Genomic DNA, 20,875 nt, shown 5'->3' with positions numbered 1-20,875 from the left:
GGACGGTTTGCAAGATATCGACTGACCTAGTTTGAAGCCGGAAGCTACTGACACTGAAGCTGCAACTGCAGAAGTAAAGTTTGACTTGCGTGGACTAAAAGATCTCCTCATCTGAACATCGTTGTAGGTTCATCTGAACCTCCTCTGGAAGTCGCAAATTTTAGTCGTGGAATCAAGCCGATCCAACGGTCGGTTTGTGAGATATCGTCTGCCCTGGTTTGATGATGAAGTCGCTAATGCTAATGCTGCTGATCTAGGGATTGCTACTGCTTATATGAATTAGATTTATTGTACTATTTCTCTCTGCTGAATTATTCAAGATAAAAGAAGATTTGATCAAAGAGTTTCCCCACACATTGTGGGGTTTGTCCCTGGCTAGCCGCCACATCTTGTGTCTCTTGTCTTGGCTTGTTTTCTGTCGATCGTTTAATGTTTTATCTGCACTTTACTTTATGTACATGTGATTGCTAATCTATGGAATATAATAAGGAAAAGAAGTAACTTAACATGGAATCAGAGCTGAGGTGAAGACAAAGCCCAAGCAAGAGCAAGAGCAATCACTGAAGAGAAGATTGGTAAGGCTATCCTAAAATAACGATGGGGTCCTCAACACTCATTCCTACCGAAGACAAGCTCCGTGAGAAAGCTGACAATCACGGATGGAAGATGTCTATCGATCTATCCCTTGAGGATCAAGGAGTGCTGGATCATGTGAGAGGCAATATTGTTGAGCCTCCATCAAATGCACCTACTGCTGCCAGGAACAAATGGAAGAACGGAGAAGTCAAAACAAAGAAGATCATCCGGGACTCTATCGACAAGCACTTGGTGGCCTACACCTCTGAACTAGACACCTCCAAGGAAATCTACGATAGACTGGTGAGTGTATTTAAATTTAATGATGCAAATCAAGTTTTGTTTCTTAGAAATAAATTGAGAGAAATCAAGAAGGGTAAAGATGAGAGTATGCAAGCATACTTCTTAAGAATCACCGAGATCAAGAACAATCTCCTATCTATTGGGGAGACTATTACTGACAGAGAAATAGCACTCACGACTCTTGGAGGATTACCATCCGAATGGTACGTGTTCAGGACTACTCTTCTGAACAATAATATAATTCCTGGTTTCGAGGAATTAATGGCTAGATGCATTCAAGAAGAAACAAGGGTAGAAGAGCAAGAAATGCCCTTGCCTAAAGGTCCTCCTACTGCTTTTTCTTCTCATGCTAAGAAAAGAAATAATTCTGGGTCTAAATCGAAAAGAAACGTTGGACCTAAGGGTGGAAGAAAAGGACAATGTTACATTTGCAATAAAGCAGGTCACTATGCAAGGGAATGCCTTGATAGAAAGGACTCTCACCGTGACGGTGATCAAAATCCCTCTCATGGTAATCAAAGGGATGGAAAATTCAATAGCAAAGCTAAAAGGAATGCTGGAAATCAAGGAAGATGACAACCATTCAAGAAGGCTAGAAATTCCAGGATGTATTAAATGCACCTGACCTCCAAAAGACCCTGGTGTCCATCTCGGCAATGGAAGACAAAGGCTACAAGGTAACCTTTAGTCCGAACTTTGACATCAGAGGTTTGCCCACCTTCATTACAAAGCTCTACCCGATGTAACACAGATGGTAACAGAGATGCCTGAATTCCAAGTAGAGAAAGAAGGTGTATGTCCGGGATGTGCCGAAGGAAAGCTCAAAAGGGGACCATTCCCCTCAAGTCAAAGCAAGACCTCTGATATATTACAGTTGGTTCACTCAGGCATATCTGAGGCTGGCATTAAGAGGGAGACTACTACACCACATACTCCTAAGCAGAATGGTGTGGCAGAAAGGAAGAACCTTGCGATTGTGGAAGCTGTCTCTATGGGTAGATGATGTAACAATGCCTGAAGTGAAGGTACACATGGATCCTATTTATCCACCTCAGCCTCCCTTTTCTATGAAGAGAACTCCATGGCTTAGGGGGATACTTGATGATGATGAAGGACATGCTGCACCCCGAGGAACCTTCCGTGAAAGTAAGAAACCTAACAGGTATCAGGGATACCTGACCATCATGAGCACGATTATACAAAATTGAGCCTTCATCATTCTCAGATGTCGTCAAGCATCAAATATGGAAGGATGCTATGACGATTATGGAGAATGATGTCTGGGAACTACTTCCCAGACCCCAGGACAAGACAATTGTTACTTCAAAATGGCTTTACAAGATAAAGCTGCAGCAGATGGATGTATAGAATAGTATAAGGCTCGTTTTGTTGCTCGTGATTTCTCCTAGAAGGAAGGTATAGACTATGATGTGATACTTGCACCTGTCGCCAGATATACGACCATCCGCTTGATCATAGCCCTTGTGGCTTCACAAGGATGGAACCTACATCAAATGGATGTCAAGACCGCGTTCTTGCACGGTTCGATCAAAGAAGAGGTCTATGTGGAGCAACCCGAAGGATTTAAGATTTATGATTGAAAATCTCATGTATGCAGGTTGAAGAAGGCTCCCTATGGGCTGAAGCAAGCACCCTGAGCATGGTATGAGGGGATCGATAGCTACTTGATGAAGCTAGGATTCACTAGGAGTGAAGCCAATCCTAACCTTTACTTTAAGGTTGAAGATGACAAGCCTCTCATACTGGTGCTATATGTAGATGACCTCTTTCTAACAGGTGCACACCCTCCCATTCAAAAATGTAAGAGGGAGTTGGGTTTTGAATTTGAAATGAAGGACCAAGGACTTAAAGTGTGGCAAAAGCCAAGGGAAATTTTCCTATGTCAAGGAAAATACGTGGTGAATATTTTGGAAAGATTTGGTATGGTGGACTGCAAGCCTGTGACTACCTCGAGGACCTTAACTTTAAGAAGTTATATGGTAGTGATGTCGGACCAGATTTGGGAAATGCCTCTAAGTCTCAAAAACTCATTCACATTGATGTTCTTGGTGAACCTCTGTCCGAACATATGTTTCGCAGTTAGCATTGTGAGCTCATATTTGGTTGAGCCTCACTAGATTGGTGTCAAGAATCTTCTGAGATGTCTTCAGGACACAATCTCTCATGGATTGAGATACACTGCTGGAAATATGAAACTACATGATTATTCGAATGCTGATTAGGCAGGGAGTGTGGAGGATCACTGGAGCACTTTTTACTGTTGTTTCTCTTTGGATTCTGCTTCGATATAATGAATGAGCAGGAAGCACCGTCGAGACCGGATACATATCTACGAGTATGATCTCGTTTGAAGCTGCTTGGTTGGGGAAGCTCTTCAGTGCACTGTTTGAACACATACCACTTTGATTCTCTATAACAACCAAAGGTGGGATTCGATTATTGAGGAATCCTGTATTCGTCGATTGCTCCAGTAGATAGACATCATCTGGGATATGGTAAGTCGATGAGCAAGGAGGCTCCATCGCATTAAGATGATGTACGGGTCGATACACCTTGTCAAAGTCCCGAGAAAAGATATAATCTATGATTTTCCCAAACGACTTGGAGTCGTCAAGAAACCCTTGTACAAGGGTCCTGCATGTTGCATACATTGAGCTCTGGCAGCTCTAAGGGCTTACGGTTCTTACTGGAGCAACATACGACCACAAGGTGACTCACCCTCCCCTGGTGGTGTGCACTAGAACAAGATGATTCGCTCTCTTGTGGGACAAGATGATTCGCTCTCTTGTGGAACAGGATGATTCGCTCTCCTGTGTAGCTGAATGATTAGTTCTCCTGTGAGGCTGGATTGATGTGTTCTCCATGGAGATTGTAGCAGGATTGATGTGTTCTCCTGTGAGGCCTGGATTGATGTGTTCTCCATGGCGGCCTGGATTGATGTGTTCTCCATGGCGATTGTAGCAGGATTGATGTGTTCTTCTGTGAGTATAGGATTGATTAGTTCTCCTGTCGAGGCATCCTACCCATGTAGTCTGGGACTCATGGGAAGTACCTCTCATCTGATCAATGAGTAGGGAAATGAAGATAGGGACCATAGTAGTACTGATGGACACATCGTTGTATCTACCATACTCCCTATGCTAGAATGACCTCCATTGATCTGGGATCAATGATACTAGTCTGGGACCAGTGGTAGGAGTTGTACCATATTATGACGCCGACTTCGGGTTAGTTGAGTCTGGTTTGGGACCAATGGTACATACTCTGAGACTGACTTTGTGTCAGTGCAGTACTGGTCTTGGACCAGTGAGAGTGGTACATACTATGATGTTGACTTCGGGTCGGTTGAGACTGGTCTGGGACCAGTGGTACACTCTCTGAGACTGTGATATTGGTCTGGGACCAATGGTAGGAGTGATACCTACTATGAAGCTGACTTCGGGTCGGTTGAGATTGGTCTGGGACCAGTGGTACGCGCTCTGAGACTGACTTTGAGTCAGCGGAGGATGATACTGGTTTGGAACCAGTGGAATAGTACCATACTATGACGATGACTTCGGGTTGGTTGAGACTGGTCTAGGACCACTGGTACATACTCTGAGACTGACTTTGAGTCAATATGATACATCCTCGATCATTTCTTTTTCTTCATAATTCGAACAAAAGCAGAGTAGAACAGAACAATGCAAGAGAAAGCAGAACAAAGCAGATCAATACAGATCAGTACAGGGCAGAACAAGACAAAGCATAACAGACAGAATAGAGCAGAGCATGGCAAGGGTCAGGTTGTACAGGGTAGTGCATTTGATGGATGAATAGTAGCGACCGGCAGACAAATTGCAGATGAAGTTCTCCCTAGTTGAGAGGGAGTGTTAAAATTGGCAACTAGGGCCAAACATCATGTGGGTCATCTTATTTATCGATGATAATATTTTTATTAGATTCCTCTCGTCGAGAGGTGTAGGATTGATATAAAGATCATCCGATTCCGATAAGTATTTACGGAGATATGAATTTATTTTGATTATGGAATTATTATCAAGCTGACCTACAACTCATGTAGGCTCAGAAGCCCAACAGTCACATCTATTCAAACATCAACGTTGTGTATAAATACAGGAGAACTTTTCCTCATTTTCACTCACTCATCTCATCACATCTCTCTCTCTCTACTACGTAGAAAAGAGTATTTTCTCTACTGCGCAGAAAAGGGTCTCTCCCTCACACATGTGAAGCCAGAAGCCCCTGAAACTAAAGCTGCAACTGCAGAAGTAAAGATTGGCCTGCGTGGAATAGAAGATCTCTTCATCTGAACTGCACTGTAGGTTCATCTAAACCTCCTTTGAAAGCCGCAACTTTTTGTGGTGGAATCAAGTCAATTCGACGGACGGTTTGCAAGATATCCACTGTCAAGTTTGAAGCTAGAAGCTGCCGAAACTGAAGCTGCAACTGCAAAAGTAAACTTTGACCTGCGTGGACTAAAAGATCTCCTCATCTGAACTGTGTTGTAGGTTTGTCTGAACCTCCTCTAAAAGCCGCAACTTTTGGTGGTGGAATCAAGTCAATCCGACGGACGGTTTGCAAGATATCGACTGCCCTAGTTTGACGCCGGAAGCTGCCGAAACTAAAGCTGCAACTGCAGAATTACAGTTTGAGCTGCGTGGACTAGAAGATCTCCTCATCTGAACTGCGTTGTAGGTTCATCTGAACCTCCTCTAGAAGCCGCAACTTTTGGTGGAGGAATCAAGCCGATCCGACGGTTGGTTTGTGAGATATCATCTGCCCTAGTTTGATGATGAAGCCACTAATGCTGATGCTGCTGATCTAGGGTTTCCTACTGCTTATATGAATCAGATTTATTGTACTATTTCTCTATGCTGAATTATTGAAGATAAAAGAAGATCTGATCAAAGGGTTTCCCCACACATTGTGGGGTTTGTCCCTGGCTAGCCGCCACATCTTGTGTCTCTTGTCTTGGCTTGTTTTCTGTTGATCGTTTAATGTTCTATCTGCACTTTACTTTTTGTACATGTGATTGCTAATTTGTGGAATATAATAAGGAAAAGAAGTAAACTGTTATAAGCATAGAACATACCATAACTTAACAAGACTCGATAGGGAATAAGTATTTTTCCACACTCTAAAGGGATCTAAATTTAAATAATTTAGCCATGGTGTCTAAATATGAGGAATCATGCATTTAATTATCGTTAAACACACTTTTACATCAAAATATTACAATATCAACCCTTGGAAGGGGAAATACACATTTGGCATAGACCCTCAAGATTTTACACAATTTTACGACAACACACATGATCTAGTATGAAAAATACATAGACTCGATAAAGACTATGACTCACCTAAGAACTCATCAAAGAATTCCACCCTAGCTTTGGGTATATCTGGGAGAAAAAATCTGCCAATTATTTGTGCTAAAAAAGCTCCCTAGGATGAAACCCTTTGAGAAGAATCATAGGTTTAGCTAGGCGATATTACATGGCTTAATAGTCATACTAGAATCATTTAAACTAAACTTGCAGAAATCGGGATTATAATGATGAAATTTGAAGTTGAATGATGACAATGATCTTGAAAAAATTTGTCCATTGTTTTCTACTTTGCATCTCGAATTGTTGACATGTACATGGTCAAACACGCCAAAGTGCGACACATGCGGGAATGAAAACAATGAAAAGCAACACTTGAAACAGTAAAAATAAGAGAAAACAACACTTACAAAAGCTAAAGGAAGTGAAAGTGACACATGTGAAAGCTAAAGAAAGAAAAAGCGACACTTGCGAAAGTGAAAGCAAGCAAAACGCCAGTCGCGGAAGTGAAGGCGACATTTATGAAAGCAAAAGTGTGCAAACGCGACAACTAAGAAAAATCACTAGGATGTTGATAGACTTGGAACTAAGAGTGAGGGAGACTGCCAACTAGAATTGCGTACTGACTATTCACAAGATTTGTGTAGTCACTGTCCTTGTCAACTGCGACAATTGCGACAGTAAAAATAATTGAAACAACACTTGCAAAAGCTAAAGGAACTGAAGTGACACATGTGAAATCCAAAGAAAGCAAAAGCGACACCTGCGAAAGTGAGAGCAAGCAAAATGATAGTCACGAATGTGAAAGCGAAAGTCATGAAAGCAAAAGGGTGCAAAAGCAACAGTTGAGAAAACTCACTGGGATGATGATAGTCTTGGAACTAAGAGTGAGGGAGACTATCAAGTAGAATTGTGTACTGACTGTTCACATGATTTGTGTAGGCACTGTCCTGGTCAACTGCGCAAACAATATCATCAAAGACTGCACAATCTCTGAGAGTTGCGCAATGTCTGCCATTAAAGACTGCACAAACACTATTTTTAGAGACTACGCAAGCACTGCCCTCAAGGACTAAGCAATGTTTATCTTCCCAGGCAGATACTAATTGTTGAGCTTGCTAGGAAGAGCTGCGCTTGTTAATGCATCAAAAAGCTAAGCATGTGTAGGCAAGTGGCTTCAATAGTTAGATTCTCAGAAGAAGACTTGAGCACTTACCAAATCATCAACTGACCATGAAGCGACTACGATCAACTTAGAATGGAAAATCATAAGATCACAAGGAAGCTCCAAAATTCAAGTGTAGGCAAAATTTTGAAGGATGTTTGTCGCAACGACAATACCTTGCAAGCCAATTTCTCCCTTTCTTCTTTATGCAACTTCTGTACCCCCATGGGGTAATTGTAATATATGATGTTAGCATGATGAAATTATGTAAAAAGACTTAGCTCCCTGGTGTTTAGTTATGAGGGAGGTTGTTGGTTTCTGGTAGCATCAAATGTGCTCTAAGTCTCAAATTTTGTAGGGAGGTTTCGGCACATGTATTCCAAAGAACCCAGAAAGCGTTTTGGGAAATTCCACCCAGCAACACTTTTATTAAAATAATTAATTATTTTTAAAAGGACCGTAAGTCTAAACTTAGGAAAATAAATCGATTAAAGGGTATTAATATAAACTGTTGGTGCAACTTCTAGAAGAAGACGAGGATCAAGCAGAAATGATCTTAGCCATTGATTAGCTTCTAATCTGGGTCGTTGAATGTCAATGAGGTTATTATCCAAGGAGGCTTTAAGGTCAACTGGAAAGACATACAGAGACTTCATAAGTTCGATTTTCTGAGTTAGAGGAGTTGCAGAGAGATTTTTGATAGTAAGTTGTTGCAGTGAGGGGCAGGGATCGTTGGGTTGGAGTATCTTCTCCAGGACCTAAGATAAACATTAGAAAGAGCCAAAGAAACACCAAAAGGGTTGACGCTAGGCCGGAGGGGCCCACACAGAGCTTGATGTTGAGCCAGAAGGGCTCACGTAGAGACAACGTAGTGATCTAGAGCAAAAGTCTGAGTTTTGCAGAGAAGCTGGCATTTCTGAGTTGCGAGTGCTGGAAACTCGTCCAGAAGACAAGACGTTTCCCAATTAAGTTGACGCAAAGCATTTTGAGGCTGACATTGGGCCTACGCAGGGTCAACGCAGAGATCATCGGGGACAGGTGATTCCGCTATCGGAATAGCCAGGATTTTCTAAGTAGAGTGAGGTAATCTCACTAATCTTTTCTACCAGTTTATTCTCTTTGTAACTGGATTGTCAAAAGGGCATCCAAAGTTGTATTAAGAAACCACTGCTTAATAATATAAAACCCTCAGAGTTACTGCATTGGTTTCCCCGCATTGGGTTTTTCCAGGGACATTTGTCCAAAAAATACTATGTCACTTGTGTGGATTTTTCTCTATTGTTTTGTTCTTGTTTTGGGCAAATTAATTAATTAAGTGAAGGTTGCAGTTGTATTAGCTTCGATATTTGTTGTAGGAAGCAGTAGATAATTTGTTTTGGTAATTAACAGATAGGAGAAGTTTAATCAGTTGCTGCAGTAGTTGATTCGGGTGTGATTCTCAAATTTTCACATGGTATTAGAACTAGTGCAGGTGAAGCAAGAAGAACAGTGCCAAAGAACCCAACGCTAAGCAGAAGTGGGAGATCAAAAAAATTACAAGAGGCAACAGTTCGAAACCCTAGAGGGTTTCCGCAGTCCTAGCCGGAGCGCTAATTTTCGAGGCAGTCTCTCTCTGAGTGAGTCAATAGAGAGGAAGAACTCCTAGTTCGAAAGTTTGTCAAGGTAGAGGAAGCAGTGTTGAAGCCTCAGTGTGAGGAGGAGCTGGTGGGACGCGGTGTTTTCTACAGGCCGTTTTACTTGGCAGAAAGACGTCAAAAGAGAAAGAAGAAGCATTGTGAGGGAAATTTTCCTCAGTAAGACTTCCCGCCAAGAAGTATGTTTTCTTATTGGCCAAGCAGTAAAAATAAGAACCAAAGAGGAGATTTTCAACATTTTTTCTTGTGGTGGAGATGGCAACCAATGGATTGAGGGATCGAGATTAGTTGGATGGAGCATCCAACTATGTCATCTGGAAGGCTAGAATGCCATTCCTTCAAGATGAGCATGCCCTCAAGATATATGTCAACAGCATGGTGGTTGTGACTACAGATTCAGATCCATTGAAGAAGTACCTAGTTGAGATGGCGAAGGCGAAAAGAATGATCCCTGACAGAGTGAAGGATCATGTGGTCTGTCACATTGCTAGCAGAGGGACTACTAAAGAGATGTGGCACGCATTGTCTACACTATATCAGGAATCTTCTAAGCAATGAAAGATGTACTTGGAACAGAAGTTGAGATCTGCTCAAATGCAGAAGGGGGTGTGTGGATCCATTCCTCACGAAGCTTCAGGAGACCTGTGATGAGTTATCTACTGTGGGGTCTACACCTCAACACTCAGAGTTGGTTAGATTGGCCCTCAATTCTGTCTGAGATGAGTGGCAAGTCCATAGTTGTGGGGGAGCACCTCCCCCCCCCCCACGATCCCGCTCCCAATCCGCGCTCCCGGCGGGAGCGACTCGGAAGAGGGTATGGAGCGCGCTCCCGAAATCACTCCCGAAAAGGGAGCGATTTCGGGAGCGAGCTCCCTAAAAAAAAATCACTCCCTGCCTTTTTGGGAGCATTTTCGGGACATTTTTGCCTATTTTGCAAAAAAAAATTTGCAATGATGTTCCAAATGCAATTGTTTTTCAAAGAAACAAATAATTTTTTAGTAGGGCAGCTTAATGATCAAGTCTATGGCCCTAGTATTGATATGCGATTCATGGTAATGTTAAATTCTTAAAGTAAAAGGATAAAAAGTGACATTCTCTTTAATCTTCATTTTCATCCTTTTACTTAAACTTTTAACATTACCATGAAATGACTCAGGATGTTTGAGAGTGGTTTCGATCTCATTGGATTTCATATGCAAAAAGTAGAATTTTAGATTTCATTCAAAATCCAGCAGACTTATCAGTTTTTCAGGATTTCAGGATTGCATTGTTTCCATTGAATCTTGTCATGTATTAGGGTATGGAACTCGTATCTAATCAATAGCACCAATCCCTCTATGTATCTTGATGTTAGTGACATTGGTTGTCGAACTCCTCTATCATGACCCTCTTAAAAATGTACGCATCACTCAAACAAAATCTTGACTTGACATGCTATGCTTTTTCTATCTTATGTTAATGCTTAGAGGGTGATATTAATGACAAAGATCCCTATATAGATACAAAGGTAATGACAAAGATACCCCTGGATATTAATGATTAGAGGGTGATATTAATGATAAAGATCCTGATTTTCCAACAAGACTAAAAAATTAGACATTTCTCATTGTGGCAAGAGGCCCAAGCATAAGCAATAGATAATAGATTTACTTGTCTTTTCTAGTTTCTAGTAGTTTTTATAACTATTGACTCTTTCATATTTATTATGATATTTTTCTAAACAATATATGACAATTTAAGTTTGAAGTTGGCAATTATAACTCAGTAGTAATGAATTACGAATATGATGCTTCATGAAAGTTGAAAGTTGTTTCATTTCATTCTATAACATTTCATTTCATGTTAGATATTATTTGTTGTAATGGTTACACTTAGCTTCCAAGTACAACTTTGGTGATCAATGATGATAAATGTTATATATTGAATTTTGAAAGCTTGAAACTTTAAGATTGATGAATCATGACTCAGTATGTTGTATGTTACTATGTTACTAACTTGTGGACATGGTTGATGAAGATTATAACTTCTAAATGATTGTTGTTATATGGTTCAATCTATGTTTTTTTATGTTTTTTATATCTAATTCATCATTCTACATGTTTTTATTGACATATAAGTATCAAAATATAAAAATATAAAAAATATATATATTATATAAAAAACGCTCTGGGATTCGCTCCCAAACCGGGAGCTTCTGAAAATGTCGCTCCCGCACCCGTTTTCGTTCACGCTCCCCGCTTTCGCTCCCACTCCCAAGTAACACTGGGCAAGTCTTTGTTCAGAGTATCCTAGGCAGGGTGACTTCGTCGAATTGGGATGAGATGTGGGCAACGCTCAAACAAGAGGAGTTGAGGAGAGACTAGGTCAAGTGTAAGCTTCACTGAAACAGCAGCAGTGGGTCGAAGCCCAAGGACGAGGAGGATAAAGTAGCCCTTGCATCAAAGGGGCAGCAAGAGCAGTGGAGGCGTAAGAAGGACATCTCGAAGATAAAGTACTTCAAGTGTCGTGGGTTGGGTCACTATGCAACTCAGTGTCCTCTCAGGAAGAATGACAAGGATGAGAAGCACGACCTAAACGCTGTGCCCGCAAAGATCGAGGAGGAGTTCACCATGACAGCCGAGATACCTCCAGGAGGGAGGTGGGATGATTTGGCACTGTAGTTCGAAAGAGCTACAGATGGGATGGATCCTTGAGGAGCCCACATCTCAGATCAATTCCTTGCTACGGTAGCCCAGATCAGAAGTAGCAGGATGGACTAGTGTCGGATGGTGCCAAGGAGTGTTAGAGAGACAATTGCAGTGGCTAGGAGTGCCAGAGACTGAACAACGCAGAGAAGAGTTGGCAGCAGTGATGATGGCACAGAGCAGAGGTCAGCAGCAACGCAATAAATTCAAAGGGTCAGCGCAAAGACTAGCATCAATCAAGCTCTAGCATTCACGTGGTATCATACTGAACACAGTCAGTTCAGTAATTTGCGAAGCTTTTTCGTTGCTGATGGAGTAGCAACAATAGCTTGCAGTGCAGTGGTAGTACCAGCAACAGCACGAATGCAAAATTTCAAAGGGAGTTGCAATACGGATGCAGTGTTGACAGTGGTAGGGTCAGCAGCAGTACAAATGCAGCACTTGCACAGTGGTTGGTGGACAACATGGCACACATCAGCAGCGCAGAGGGAGATGTTACAGAACGGGGTGATGCTTCAGTGGGAGGCATCGCTAGAGCACATTCCTCGATAAGAGGGAGTGTTGGTTTCTGGTAGCATTGGATGTGCTCTAAGTCTCAAATTTTGCAGAGAGGCTTAGGCACATGTATTCCAAAGAACCCAAAAAGCGTTTTGGGAAATTCCACCCAAAAACAGTTTTATTAATATAATTAATTATTTTCAAAGGGACCCTATGTCTAAACTTAGGAAAATAAAATAATTAAAGGGTATTAATATAAATTGTGGGTGTAACTTCTAGAAGAAGACGAGAATCAAGCATAAATGATCTTAGCCATTGATTAGCTTCTAATCTAGGCCGTTGAATGTCAACGAAGAGATTATTTAAGGAGGCTTGAGGGTCACTTGGAAAGACATATAGAGAGTTCAAAAGTTCAATTTTTTGAAGTAGAGGAGCTGTCGAGAGATTTTCTATAGTGAGCTGTTGCAGTGAAGGGCAAGGATAGTTGGGTTGGAGTATCTTCTCCAAGACCTAGGATAAGCAACAGAGAGAGGCAGAGAGACCCCAGAAGGGTTGACTCTGGACTAGAGGGGCCCACACAGAGCTTGACGCTGAGCCAGAAGGGCTCATGCAAAGACAACGCAGTCATCCAGAGCAGAAGTTCGAGTTTTGAAGAGGAGCTGACATTTCTGAGATGGGAGGGCTAGAAACTGCTCCAGAAGGCAAGATGTTTCCCAGTTGAGTTGACGTAGAGCCTTTTGACGCTAACGCAGGGCCTATGCAAGGCCAATGTAGAGATAGTCGGGTAGAATGAGGTAATCTCACTAAGATTTTTTGCCACTTTATTTTCTTTGTAACCGGATTGCCAGAAGGGCATACAGAGCTGTATTCAGAAACTACTGCTTAATAATATAAAACCCTCAGAGCTGCTGCACCGATTTTCCTACATTGGTTTTTCCGGGGACATTTGTCCAAAAAAGACTATCACTTGTGTGGATTTTTCTCTATTGTTTTGTTCTTGTTTTGGGCAAATTAATTAATTAAGTGAAGGTTGTAGTTGTATTAGCTTCGATATTTGTTGTAGGAAGCAGTGGATAATTTGTTTCGGTAATTAATAGATAGGAGAAGTTTAATCAGTTGCTGCAATCGTTGATTCAGGTGGGATTCTCGAATTTTCACAGAAGTTACTATAGAGTTTTTTTACCTAGTTGATTATTCTTCTCTTTTTAGCAATAAAGATTTTGTTAAGGTTTTTCATTCATACCTCAAAAGCTAGACCATATTCTAATGGCTAAGCCTTAGTGACGTTGTCTAAGTCTAGAGTCAAAGTATATTACCATGCTACTCATTATCCAGAGTCTTACGAAATTGCATTTAGATTTTCTATGATTTTTTTTACAATTAAAAAAGTTCCCGCAAACAAGAATTTTTCTTATAAAATTGATGTAATAATTAAAAAAGTCGTACTAGGTGTCATATGCCATGTGTCATATGCCTCGGGGGTACTCATTCTCTAACTCAGAGTACCCACTTTACCGTAGTTTCCCCTTTTTGTGAGAAAATATTAATTTTTACTTGTAAAAATTAATTATTCACTCAAAAAGTTGAATAAATTAACATTTTCTAAGTTAAAAAGTTTCCTTTTATTTTAATTAGAAAAAGTTTCCTGTTTTCCAATTAGAAGAAATTTCTTCTTTTTATCGTGAAATATGAAGGAACCCAATGTTCAAAACCATTGTAAACCTATAATTATGTCAATCTCTTTTTATACATATTTGTAACACTAAATTGAGATATACATTCATAATCATCAATTGCCACTTGTAAGTTCTTAATTTCATAAAATTTTTTGCAAAATATATCCTCCTTTTCACCTATATTTGATTTTGGAACTGATAATTGATTCGCCAAATTAATATTAATGTAATGTTCTGTCATCCATGTGATAACAATATTAATCTGTTTTCCTTGGATACTCTCTTTTAATGTAAGTAATCTGCAGTCTGCAATTGGATAACCCTTATAGGATAATCTTCCTTCCTTCTTTCTTGAATTATAATCCATTCGTGGTCTTAAATACTTAACTACTTTGGAGTATTAAAAGTAACCCTTTTTTAGACCTTCTTTTTCCTCTTTTAAGAGGACCTTGTTTTATATATATATATATATATATATATATATATATATATTTCAACCTTTTTAAAACATTGCTTCACATATTCTGTGGGTCCTTCCTATTATATATTTTCACTGTTTCTCTCTCTATATATTTTATCTATAGATTTCAACTCAAGGAATGTATCTTTAATACCTTTTAAAGCCCGCTTTTTGCTTTTATTTTTTCAATACCTTTTTTATTCATAAACTATAAATACCTTTATGACTTCGATACTTAAGTTTTTCATGTAGACACTCTTAAGTTATTTTCCAAGGATTTTTGGTGAGTACACGTGATGGTCTGTAAGTCCAATTGTACAGATTTGTATGGCAACACACTTCTTTCACACCGAATTAGTACAGAAGTGACTTGGTGGCTATACTGGTGCAAAAACTGTTGTGAAATTTTTACGAGCTGTATGGATGGGTGCAGGATGTGATAGCTAAACATGCAACATGGCTAATTCGTACAGCAGTTGTCGCGTGTTAATGGCAGACATACAATAATTTAAATTCACTGTACAAGCTTTGAATGTTCTCTAATTATTTGGTAATCGTACGCTATGTAGATTGGTAGTACTGTGGTGACCCAAAATCTCTGTACAATGGAGGCTCTACAGAAACCATAGTAATGGCAGATGTTGGCTGTGTGATGATGGTTACACAGATGTGTTGTGGAAAGGCGACAGCAAATACGGTGATGCAGTGGATCATACGACGACAGACTGCATACACTTTGACGACTTCTTTTTTATAAATCATTTTATTTCCCTCTTTTATATTACTCTTATTTTTCTGATTTTGGTTTCTTCAAATTGCAGCAGACTGGACTTTTTTCTTTTTGCTATTTATATCTAATTTATCTTCAAACTTATAGCCCATATTTGCTTTCACTTCTTTTCCCAATATAATTTTAAAATTTTAAAAACACCTAAAAACTAGTGGTGGTCAAAGACCAGCAGAACAGAGAAACCCCGTTAGATAAAAAAAAAATGAGGTTCTGATACCAGATATGATAGCCAAACATGGATCATGACAAATATCCAAAATATTTGGTAGAAAGAAAAGAAATCCATTGAGGAATAAAATGTATGAGAGAATAATATGATGCAATACAATGACGGTCCTGTATATATACCTAGTTGGGATGCCTCGAAACATGTATTTTCATTATATTAATTATATTAAATTATATATTTACGTTTATAACAAGCCCTAGGATTAGGTATTGTGCTTGCTAATATATATATATATATATATATATATATATATATATATATATATAGATAGATAGATAGATATTTGGTGGTCTCTAGTCCTGTCATACAACAATGTATGAAGCCAGCCAATTTGGTTCCTTAAAGTCAATTCCATACAGAACCAGGCTAGAATGGCTCTGAAACCAATTGGACCGAGCAATTCTGTTGCTTCTGGAACAGTTCTAATAACACCATTTCAAACATATAGAACCACTCTATGATAGTGATGCTTACAACTAAATTTCACACTCCAACACCCGCTAATCCAAGAACACTAATTTAAATGTTCCCAATCTTTAAATTGAAAAGCAAAAAAACTCTAGTTTGCAGTCTCTCAATTTAAGACTTGCACAAGAATTGGCACACTCATTCTCATTCCTGTTCTAAATTGTTGACTTGGAAAAGCGGCCAAACCATCATTCTGGAAAGTTGAAACTAGTTCAATGTGTTTATTCAGCATATGGAAGGTGAATAACCAAATGAAACCTCAAATGGCTATAAATGAAGGAAACAGCTTGAATACTCAAATTTAACTTCCAAACCTCTTTTAAACAGGCTGTTGACAGCAGCTTTGCACAAGTCTGGGGTAGCCTCCCTTGTTATTGTATGACCTGGATACAGACCAAACAAATGTGACATGTGCCGATGTTGCACTTCCGGATCTTGAAAATCTTGTTCCTGCCAAACAAATTGCAATACATTATGTCTTGTGAAACAAAACGATCATATAAAATATATATTAAAAATTATTAAGAGATTTGTTTTGCTGCTTGCATTTTCACCTTTTATGGCATCTAATATTAGAAGAAATCTGTTTTGTTGATTGCACTTACACTCTTTATTTCATTTAACAGAGGAATGAATGATCCTAAAAGCAATGGGAAAGCAGAATCAACACACAACATTGTTCATCAGATATCAAGTATATATCCACCCCGAGGTTGGGAGCAGGCAGTAGAAACAGGAAGTGCAATTTTGAAAAGGCTTCTAGAAGTGATTTTTATATAGTACATATTTCAATATATTTTGCAGCATATATATTATAAAAGAAAAGTGCACAGAATAATGAATGACCACAAAAAACATGAAAACATAGATTTAAAATTTGGATTAATGATGATCATTAAAGCACCAACCATTTAGTACACATATAACATCAATCGTATATCACTTATAGCACTGTCATCGAATGATCAAACATAACATCAACCTTAAACAACATATAACATTTGTCATCAATAAACTGTAATAGATAACATTGTTAGTTTTTGGTAGCATCGGAACTGCTCTAGCCTTGAAAATTGGTGGAGAGGGTAAGGCACATGAGTTCTAAAAAACCCAGAAACCGTTTGGTGAAATTCCACCCGGATTGTATTTTATTAAAATAATTAATATTTTTAATGGAGTTCCTAAGTCTATACTTAGGGAAATTAAAATATTGATGGATATTAATCAAAATATGGGTGAGAATGATCTAGAAGGCGGACCAAGTCATGTTTTAATCTTAGCCGTTTATTAGAGACTTAATCTCGATTGTTGAAGACTCAACATGAAAAGTATAAAATGGAGGCTTGAGGTTCATTTGGAAACACATACAAAGAGATTGAGGAAAATGATTTTTTGAGGTGAGAAGTTCTCAAGAGGAAAATCAATTGGGGAAATCTTGCAGTTGAGGGGCAGAGAGAATCCGGGACAAGGACTTTCCGGAAAATACATAACAGAGAGGCAGAGAGAGCTTGCAGAGAGGCGGCGCAATAGCCGAAAGAGGTGTGTTGATTTGGGGTAGCATCAGATGTACTCTAGCCATGAAAATTGGTGGATAGGCTAAAGCACATGAGATCTCCAAGACCCAAAAATGGTTTGGACAGATTGTACCCGGTTTGGCAGATATTAAAATAATTAATATTTTTAATGGAGTTCCTAAGTCTAAACTTAGGAAAAATAAAATATTAATGAGTATTAATATAAAACTGGGTTAGAAGGTTCCAAAAGTCATGGATCAAGCCAAATCTAATCTTAGCCGTTGATTAGAGATTTAATCTCGGTCGTTGGTGGACCAACGACAAAAGTATAAGAGGAGGCTTGAGGGTCAACTGGAGAACACACCAGAGTTATCAGTCATTCATTTTGCTAGAGCGGGGTTGCTAAGCAAAGTTGAATCGGTGATCAGTAGCGAGGGGTAGTGAGTACGAGGCAGAGAGGTAGGGACAACACTGGGAGACCAACACAGAAATAGAGAGAGTCAGAGCAGCAGTCAGTCCAAGCTACGTAGAGTCAGCGTAGAGCCCATAGAGACTGCATCATCCACGCAGAGGGCAGAGGGAGTGACGCAAAGGCTCCTAGAGGCTGCACAATGCCTCAGAGGGCTGACGCAGAGATTCTTGGGGCTGATGCAAGTCAGGAGGAGGCTGACGCAGAGGTCAGAAGGGTCAGCGCTCAGCTTCAGTGGTGTTAGAGAGGGTTTCGTGTGACAGGTTTTCTGAATACCTGTTTCCAAATATAGAGGTATTGTTGCCGTATATTCTCTCTGTCGGGTGAGCCAATTTAGGCACCCATTTGTACTCAAATAAACTGTTTAATAATATAACCCTCTAAATAATTACACCGGTTTTCCCGCATTGAGTTTTTCTGGGGACATTGGTCCAAAAATAAAGGTGTCACTTGTGTGCTTGTTTTCTTTCAGTTGATGATCTATAGATGTTGATACTGTACTTGTGTTTATTTTCAATATTTACATGGTAAATAACTCGTTAAGTAAATGAGCAAGTAGGAAGAAGTACAGGAAGAATTTCTAACGGGTTAGACTTAGAAATTCCAACATGGTATCAGAGTGTGGTTGCAGATCATAGGATAACTGAAGGCATCAGCTGAGCAGAGCATTTGTAGCAGATTCAACTGTCCCGACTGACAAAGTTGATCCTTGTAGAAGACGACAAAAAAAGGAGTTACGCAGAGGGACTGCATCATCATTCTAAGCCAGAGAAAGGTAGTGTAGAGGTTAAGGGAGGCAGAATCAGTCTCACACAGAGCCACCAAGAGGCCAGGACAGCCGACACAGTTGGCTGGGGGAGCTGATTTTGCCAGTGTCAGGATTGCACAGAGCCAAGTGGCTCAATCCTGCAGTTGTTGGGGTATAGGAGACTGTGGCTAATTTGCGGAGCAAAGCTGGTGGAGTACTATGGTCAAAACAGTACCTAACAGGGCAAGACCAAGGGAGAGGGAGTTGTTGCCAAAGCGAATTTCTAGCCAAGGAATCCGGATCAGTGGTGCAGTTGCACAGACGATCAGAGTGGGGCAACTTGACGTTGGCAGAGGGATTTCCAGAAGGGAAATCGAGACTCAGAGGGAGTCGAATCAAGAACTTCGAGACGGGAAGTTGAGAGACTCAGCAGGAGTCAAACAGAGGACTTCTAGGAGGGAAGTAGGGAAACTCGGAGGAGTCAAAAGAATAGAAGCGAGATGGCGGTGAATGTGCTAAGACATCAGGATAGGCTGGACGGAGCACCCAACTTTGTGGTCTGGAGGTCCAGGATCTTGTCCATTCTAGACAAACATCGCCTCAAGGGCTTCGTCACGAGAGTGATAACTATCCTAGTTGACCCAATAGCTAATGAAAGCTACGAGGACGCAATGGCTAAGGCTAAGTGCATCATCCTTGATGGGGTCAAGGATCATGTGGTACCACATATTGCCGAGAAGGAAACGACAAAGGAGATGTGGGATGCCTTGAAGACATTGTACCAGCATACTTCCGTGCAGAGGAAGACGCTCCTGGAGAATCAGCTAAGGGCATACCAGAGGCAAAAGGGAGAGCAGATAGATGTCTTCCTCATCGATTGAAGAGGATCTGTGACCAGCTAACTTCTATAGGGGCCACACCGTATGAGGAATTGATGGTGAGGACCGCATTGAATGCAGTTTCCGAGGATTGGGAGGTATTTGTCCAAAGCATACTAGGGAGGACGAGTCTTCCAGGTTGGGAAGAACAGTGGGCGGCTCTTCATCAAGAAGAGATCAGACGACTGACCAAGGTGGGGAGTAGCGGAAAAGGGGTCAAGATCAAGGAGGAAGAAAAGGATGCAACACTAGCATCTGAGGGAAAGCAAGAGAAAAGGAAGAAGAAGGACCTCTCCAAGGTCAAGTGTTTCCATTGTGGGGAACTGGATCATTTTGCGAACCAGAGTCCTAGGAGGAAGAGTAAGGGAGAGGCTTCTAAGACCAAGCAAGCGCCAGCGACGGCAGAGAAAGAAGTCGAGAAGCATGATGCTTGTGCCATGAGTGCTCATGTGCCACTTGAGAAAAAGTGGGGAGACATCGAGCTATAGTAAGGAGGGCTATAGGCGATGAGGGGCAAGATCCTTGAAGTACCTAACATCTTGGATTATACCTTGCTACGAGAGCCCCGAAGAGGAGTAGCGGGAGTGGCCGATGTTGGTAGAGACGGATGCGGATGGAGCGGTAGAGAGTGCTACAGTGCAGGAGTCTCAAGATAGTGCGAGGCTAGCAGGCTGCAACAATGCGAGAGGCAAGAGAGTGTTGCACCAGTGCAGGACGGCATAGAGAGGTGTGCAACGGTGTGAGATGCAGCGAGTTGTTGCTGCAATGCAAAGGTAAGTAGAGGGAGCACTTGTTAGCGGCAGAGGGAGCTTCTGCATCAAGAGTGTTTCTAGCCTGACAGGGATGTCAAATGTTCGGTGGATTAGTTACTTTTCAGTAACTAAGTTGCAATGCAATAGCAATATGCAGTAGCACGATGCATCACAATGAGAGGGGATGCAGTGTAGATGCAGTGCTGGGAGGATGAAACAGCAACAACACAAATGTTGAGGGAGTTGTCGTACAGATGCAGCCGTGGCAATGGCAGGGCCATGGGTAGCAGTACAGGATGCAGCAGTGCAGAGGATGTTGGGTGAGTAGGCCTAGCATCAACACAGGGACCGGTGCCGAATAATCAGAGTAATGTTCAGTGAAGAATATTACTAGAGCACAGTGCTCGCTAAGAGGGGGTGTTGATTTGGGGTAGCATCGGATGTGCTCTAGCCATGAAAATTGGTGGAGAGGCTAAAGCACATGAGATCTCCTAGACCTAGAAATGGTTTGGGTAGATTCTAACCGGTTTGGGAGATATTAAAATAATTAATATTTTTAATGGAGTTCCTAAGTCTAAACTTAGGAAAAATCAAATATTAATCAGTATTAATATAAAACTGGGTTAGAAAGTTTCAAAAGTCATGGATCAAGCCAAATCTAATCTTAGTCATTGATTAGA

General features: G+C 40.6%; 1 protein-coding gene across 1 annotated transcript in view; it reads right to left on the bottom strand.

Moving 5' to 3' along the window:
* The window catches only part of LOC149197035 (alpha-L-fucosidase 2-like), a 268,707-nt gene that overhangs the window by 30,548 nt on the left and 217,284 nt on the right, over positions 1-20,875 (bottom strand). Inside the window, exon 6 of the mRNA XM_089408531.1 lies at positions 16,149-16,284. Within this exon, the coding sequence (XP_089264657.1) occupies positions 16,149-16,284 (136 nt within the window). The remainder of the gene's footprint in view (positions 1-16,148; positions 16,285-20,875) is intronic.

Source organism: Pinus tabuliformis, chromosome 2_2 (assembly GCF_031772625.1).
Source record: "Pinus tabuliformis cultivar Carrire ecotype Pingquan chromosome 2_2, CPIR1, whole genome shotgun sequence".
NCBI lineage: Eukaryota > Viridiplantae > Streptophyta > Pinopsida > Pinales > Pinaceae > Pinus > Pinus tabuliformis.
This window is presented reverse-complemented; position numbering and strand designations above follow the sequence as displayed.